This window comes from Zeugodacus cucurbitae, chromosome 5 (assembly GCF_028554725.1).
Source record: "Zeugodacus cucurbitae isolate PBARC_wt_2022May chromosome 5, idZeuCucr1.2, whole genome shotgun sequence".
Classification (NCBI taxonomy): Eukaryota; Metazoa; Arthropoda; class Insecta; order Diptera; family Tephritidae; genus Zeugodacus; species Zeugodacus cucurbitae.
This window is the reverse complement of record NC_071670.1, coordinates 31725954-31732986: the sequence shown is the minus strand read 5'-3', so window position 1 is coordinate 31732986 and position 7033 is coordinate 31725954. Positions and strand designations below refer to the sequence as shown.

Sequence of the window (7033 nt, the reverse complement as noted above, 5' to 3'; positions counted from 1 at the left end):
TTTAAAAGTTAATACTTAACTAAAAATTTTAATTTTGCACAAATAGCATTTTTCTATGGTATAAAATGAAGTTTTATTAATTTGATTACGTTTTCTTTTAGCATGGTATACATACTTATGTTTTTGTTTCTTTAAATACTACTTACTAACATCTAACAAAAAAAAATCAAACATGAATAAAATATGCAAAGGTTGAATAAAAATTGAGTAAATTAACAATGCACAAATATCAATTTTATTGAGGTAGTTGCAAATTAAATCGTGACAACTTCAGTTTTTTAATATCCATAAAAAGCTGTTTTCTGGGAAATTGAGAGTAAGCGAGACATCAAAATTGATAAATATCGCTGATAATGAGGTCTATTTTAAAGCAATAGACCAATCGCACCACGGAAAGTTGGAAGTAAAAAAAAAATGTTAAGCATTTCTTTCAGTGTATGCACAGAAAATTTGTGTATCGAAATTGTTACTTTAGATCGTTATATTTCGATATTTCCTACTGAGCACTTTCTTTAGTATAGATATTTGATAACAACAAATACTTTGTAAATATCATTTGTTTAACAATAGAAGTGCCCAGTTCGTCTTCTTATGAGTATAGGCTTATAATGGAGTACAAAGCTAAATTTGTCAAAGGCAATAGTGTCAAATTAAGTGATTTGAATTAAGTACACTTAAAAGACAGTGTCAACATTTGTTTTGTAACATTTCCGCTATTAGTAAATAGTAAACGATATTATAGCAAATAGATAGTAATATAGATAATACATTACGAGTTGTACTTGCACATATCTTTGATTTTGGATTTTAAATGTGTTTAGTTACTTACTTAGTTACATAACTTGAGTAAAAATTGAGATATCTTGACTTGGTTGCTTTCGAAAATGGAAAAATCGGACCACAAAATGGCGAAAACCGAAAACCTATAAAGTGACATAACTAAGCCATAAATAAAGTTATAAAAGAAAATTGAATGTTAAATTTTTGGGGAAGTGGGCGTGGCCCCGCCCCCAAACCGGTTTTTTGTATATATCTCGCAAACCAATAAAGCTATATCAACCATCCTTTCTGCAGTCAGTTCCCTTACGTACCCTACCATACACCATGAAAATAGTTGAAATCGGGTAATAACCACGTCCACCTCCCATACAAAGGTTAGGTTGAAAATTACTAAAAGTACGTTAACTCACTAACGAACAACGTCAGAAACAGTAAATATTACAGAAGAAATCGCAGAAAGAAGCTGTGCTGTGAATAAGGTATGTATATGTATGTTAAATTCTATTCTGGTTAACTATTTGATAAAATGAAACTATTTATGGAGTAACTTAGTACGAGTATATACAAAAATGTAATAGCAATTGCTGTGTCTTGAATTTAATGCTGCCAAAGTATCGGGATTACTAAATCAGTTATGATCCAAGTAATTATTTTGTACTTGCATCTCAATTAATTAATTTTTGTCATGAACGATAAGTCATAAATTGTTTGTCAGATTAATACATTTTGTATTTGTTTGCAGTTCTATTCCACCGCTCCCAATAATAATATTTGTGTTTCAAACTGCAGACATGTGCAAAATTTCATTAAAATCGGTTTAGTAATTTAGGCGCCAATCCCGGACAAACAACATGACATGAAATTGTTATATATATAGATAAGGAACCAATGAAGATAGCGAAATAAAACTTTACACAAATACTGTTTTAGAGCTGTGGCATCATTTGTAAAAAATTGTCGAAATTTCAATACCCCGGATATCGAATATGAAGAACTCCGTGCCTTATGGTAAATCGGTAAATCTCTCAGATATCTTTAATTCAGAGGAAATCTTTTTATTCTAATAGTGTGTCTCTGTACCAGAAATGGTTAAAATAGGATCATAACTTCCTCTAGCTCTCATATACCTAATTATAGGATTTTGAAAAATACGTTGGGCTTAATAGCCCAAATAAATCGATTAATATGTGAAATATCTTAGCCAAATTAAGTGAGCATATAATCTTAGATATAATGTATGTTGGTGATGAATTACCTTACCCTATATACTATATATGATCATTTTCGTTTTTCTATTGGACTTTTTGCCGAATATGTGGGTCAAATTGTGTGTCATCTTAATAAAAATATAGCAATAAATTGCGAGAGTATTAAATGTTCGGTTGCACCCGAACTTAGCCTTTCCTTACTTGTTTATATTTGTTGTAACTGGGTATTGCCTTCTTCTCTCATTTGTTTGTTTTTATTTTTGCGCGATGATTTTGTTTGTTGTGCTCTTGATTCTATTGTTTATCTTTGCATTTCGTCTCTATTACACTTTAGAGTTTGGTAAAATAATGAATGATGTATACATATATTGGGTTAAACAAGACCGAAGAACCAAAAAAATATTGAAATCAGTTTAGCTTTTACCTTCGTGCAGAATTCTGCTAAAATAAAATAATAATAAAGCAATCTACTTGATTCCATAATGTTGATTTAATTGAACTAAATACAATTTATTAAGTTGTTTAACATTAGAAAACGTATATAATACGATTTGTCGTTTTCGTTATAACATTTGAATTACATTTTAATGTTTCTTTGACTAATATCTATCTGAATTTATCAGAATACTCGAGTAGAGACCATAATATGGTTGGTCGTTCTTAAGCTTTGGTCACTTCAGGAATTGCAGTTTTGTCGACATCAACAGTCACTTCAGGCACGGTGGGTGTAGGAGCAGACGTTGGTTCTATTTTTTTAGGTGCTGGTTTACTGTCACCACGTCCAAATATTGCCTTCTCAATGCCCAAAATGGGTGCCTCGAAAGCCAATGTGGCGAATACGGAAAGTGTTAGGGCGACGCCGAAATCATGCCACCAGCGAAGGACCTATATATTAACAATTGAAAACATTTAGTTTAATTAACTTTTGCTTAAACCATCAATATAATACATACCATTTCGTAATCGCCAAAGTGTGTATCGGTTTGAATACGACCACCATTCACGAGTTGAACAATTCTGTGGATTACATACATGCAGTATGTGAGACGGCTGAAGCCTGTGAAGAAACCCCAAGAGAGGAAATCGTTGATTATACCGCCATGACCGTTGTAGCAGGCCCACACAATCCAACCAATAGCGACGGCCCAAGAAGCACGACTTAATGGTTCGTAAAATGCACCTTCAATAATGGGTGCACTTGGATTCTCAGGTAGAATACGCCAATAGGGACCCCACATATCGGTCAACATAACACCAAATGCCAACACCCAACCGGTAATGACCCATTTCTTGGCCAATGCAATCTGTCTACCGCGGTTATACTTATACAAGAAGTAGCCGAAGATAACACCAATCAACCAAGTGGGCACACGGGTGTGCGTGGGATAGTAGGTCAAACGTTGGCGATCATCAACATGATCATCGTCCACACGGAAGAGAGTGAATTTCCATGTCATGAAAGTAGCGAAAGTGCAGCCCATGCAAAGGACACCAAAGAGAATAATTGGAGCGAGCGCCTTCTTGCCCCATTTCCACAGTGGAATAAGGATGAGTGGTGAAATAACGTAGAGCTGTGTATCTACAGCCAAGTACCAAGACTGACTGATGCACTGAAAAAGAGGAAATTTTACAATCATCTCATAAATATACATTAATGGATTATTTATACTCACAATCTTCTTAGGAAAAACATAATTCTGCACATACAACAGAGTTGCCCACCATGTGTCCGAACAACGATCATCTTGAGTACCGATCTTCATCCACATAGGACCATGACCCGAATATTTGTAAAGTGACATGATATAGAGAATAACAACAGCTACCACTGGAGTCAAACGAATGTACCGATGGAAATACATCAAGCCCAGATTCAGTTTTCCTTTACTAAGGTAGAGAAAGAAATATTTGTTTGTTTAACTGAATCTTTCTAACAAGCAACTATAAAAACTTACGTGCGTTCCATTTCGCGGAAAGCACCCCATAACATCAATAGACCAGACATGAAGAAGAATGTATCCACACAGAGAGTAGCGTTTTGCACCAACATGGAATAGGGAGTTTCGACCCACTATAAAAGAAGTGGAAATGTGGCAATATTTAATAAAAATTTATAAGTAAAATCCCTAAAAATCTTCAAAGACTTACGGTATAGAATTTATCTCTGTTAATATGAGGCAACTCGTAGAAAGTCATATAACCGTGACCAAATACCACCCACATCATTGAGAAACAACGCAAGCCGTTGAGGCATTGGATGACATTAGGATTGTTGCTTTTTTTCACAGTGAAAATCTTTGGAGCATTAGTGAGTACAGAGAATGCAACGAATAGTGGCTTCTTTGGTTCTGAAATTTGAAACGGATTAACTATGTACGTATACTTAAATGGAGTCTTGATTGCAACTCACGATTATTTTTCGTTTTAATGTAATCATAAACACTGCTGGCAAACATGCAGAAAACAATGAAGCTGAAGAAAACACTGTAAAATATTCAAAAATAAGTTGCCATAGACCACTTCGGAGTAGTTATGTATATCAATTCGCTTACATTGCAAAAATGTCGATACCACGTAGTTTGACGGGCTGCTCATATTTACAGTATTTCTCATGGACCATAGTTGAAGAGATACCAGCATCGTAGTGTCTATTCATTACTTCTGTCAATATTTTGTTACCCAATTCGGCGGAGCATGAACTTGGTATACAAATACCCAGTTCGAATACTTCGGGCCTCTTATATTTGTAACTGATCCTTGCTTGCAAAGTCGATTCACGTGGCTTAATCTCGTCCATATATTTTTTAATTGGTACACGTGCGAGACAGTATTGACCACGCAATACATCGTCTCTACCGAATTCCCAAGAAGCGGCAATACATTCTTCATAGGCGCCAAAGCTCAGTGCATGGCCCCACATCAAGCCAACAGGCAGTCGACCCCATGTGTCGGGAACTGTAATGAACAAAATTAGGTTTATTAAAACATAATATATTTTAAGGATATTTTGATTTTGCTACTTATGCTACTTTATTAACAATACGACTAGAGCAGAGTATCGAATTCAGTTTCCCACTATAAACAAAAGTGCCTTGACCTTGACCGAAAAGTGAAACCTTCGACCACATCACAATGTATAAGTATAAATGAGAGCAGAAATATTGCTTCCAAAGCGGCTAATCTACCTATAGTACCCTTTAGGTTAGCTAGTATATGTGTTGTCCAAATTGTATTAAAAAAGAAAGCTATGTTTAAATCCAGGAAGTCAAATAGACTTATTTGTAAAATGTATGATATAGTGTTAAGTATTAGCTAAAACTTGATAATTAAGAATGAATCGATGTAAAAGGAAAAAAAATCAAAAATGGATCAAGCAAACCGATTTGTATTGTACATATCTACTATTCTACAATACGAAAATATTTATAGAGCACATGTGCAACCAACGTTGCAAAAATATCATATTCTTTTATTAATGTCTTTATATTTTTTCGAGTTCACCTTATATTGAGTAATAAAGAACAATCGCTTATCTATCGATAATCTGCAATTGAACTTTGCATTTGGCACTAACTCACATACATTTGTACTTGTGTATGTATGAATGTGTGGAGCAATTGTTTCCGTTAATGAATTAAAATCTTTCGGCAGCTGTTCATGTACATATGTGTGTTTCAAGATATGCATTTATATATACTTTTGATTAGACCATAACACTGCTACTATCGCAACTATTTATGATGTTTTATGATTGCATTGTGATTTATGGCCGGTATTCCCAAAAACAAAACGTATGCAGAATGCTACTTAAAGTTTATCACTGACTTGGATAATAAATCTTAAAAAGTAGAGATTTATGAAACGCTATGTGCAATTTGCCGATTAAGACTAAAGTTTTTGCTAATATCTTTCGCAATGTCGAATGGCGGTGATTCGTAAATGTACGATCGAAACACAAATTATATCATCGATAATACTTAAAACAATAACTGTAAAAGTGAACGTGACGAATATTATGTGGATTGAATTAAGGCAGTTGATATCATGGTACTTCAAGTTATAAGTGAACATTATTTATTTTAAATAAAAAATACACAAATTAAATAAATAAATGGGAACAAATGAAGTGGAATAAAAATAGAATGGAATAGATCAATGAAGCTATATTTTTTATGTTTAAACAAAATAAAACTGTTATAGTTAAAAAACATATATTTAAATTTATAAATATTTTTTTTTATTTTTTAAATTTTAATTTATATATTTTTTTTCTCTTTATATTTATATTTTATCATTATTCTTCTTTCGTTGTTTTTGCTTTTTTTAGATTTTTTAATCGTAAATATCTTATTATCGACAATCAAGTTTGAAAAACGATGTTTCTGTGAACTCGAAGCAATTGTATTAGTTCTGAACAGCAATCATTAGAACATTTCAAATGTTTCTGTGCATCATTTAGCAATATAACTAACAACCTGTTGCAAAAATTTGTATAGCACGTTTGCGTATAAGCCGGAAAAAATAATTAATCCCGCAATTTAATAATTATACACACGCACACGACTTTAAGTTCTTACTCGTATTCAAATTTATGTAGCAAAGTTACTTACACTCAATAGCCCATTCGTAGTACTCATCAAGAGCTTGTGATATGCGATCAATATCCTTCAGGCACTGTGAATTATCGTACGCTCTGTATGACGAATTAAATGCTTCAGCACCAATTTTTGCGCCTTCTTTATAAAACGTATAAGCGAGATCATTCTTGAACGGTGATCCTGAAACGGCGGCCAAAGCTGTCGACTCTTCAGCATAGCAATTATGCGCAAATACAGCTAAAAGCAGCGCAAACGCTGCAAAGTAATGCCGCGCTGCCATTTCGTTTGTAAATTTTAAACTTGATTGTGTACCCGAACACTAGGATCAGTCCGTAATCCCTACCTTTCGCACGCGTATTGGGTATGAACTGCAGTTGGTACATGTTTGTCGGTAACTTTTATAGCCAACGCTGTCATGAAGAGTCCGCTACTTCAATATGAAACGGT

General features: G+C 33.8%; 1 protein-coding gene across 1 annotated transcript; it reads right to left on the bottom strand.

The window, feature by feature from the left end:
- Positions 1-2459: 2459 nt before the first annotated feature.
- On the bottom strand, positions 2460-6970 carry LOC105219568 (nose resistant to fluoxetine protein 6). The gene is made up of 8 exons (XM_011195794.3): positions 6599-6970; positions 4541-4943; positions 4399-4472; positions 4137-4336; positions 3944-4059; positions 3662-3875; positions 2942-3598; positions 2460-2873 (listed from the first exon to the last, which is right to left on the bottom strand). The coding sequence occupies exons 1-8, from the start codon at positions 6864-6866 to the stop codon at positions 2649-2651; spliced, it is 2157 nt and encodes a 718-aa protein (XP_011194096.1). The 5' UTR covers positions 6867-6970; the 3' UTR covers positions 2460-2648.
- Positions 6971-7033: the final 63 nt, after the last annotated feature.

Coding starts and splice junctions, on each gene's coding strand:
- LOC105219568 (XM_011195794.3), bottom strand. CDS start 6,866: ATGGCAGCGCGGCATTACTTTGCAGCGTTTGCGCTGCTTTTAGCTGTA. Junction 4,060..4,136: donor ACAGAGATAAATTCTATACC/GTAAGTCTTTGA, acceptor CTTCTTTTATAG/TGGGTCGAAACTCCCTATTC. Junction 2,874..2,941: donor ACTTTGGCGATTACGAAATG/GTATGTATTATA, acceptor GTTAATATATAG/GTCCTTCGCTGGTGGCATGA.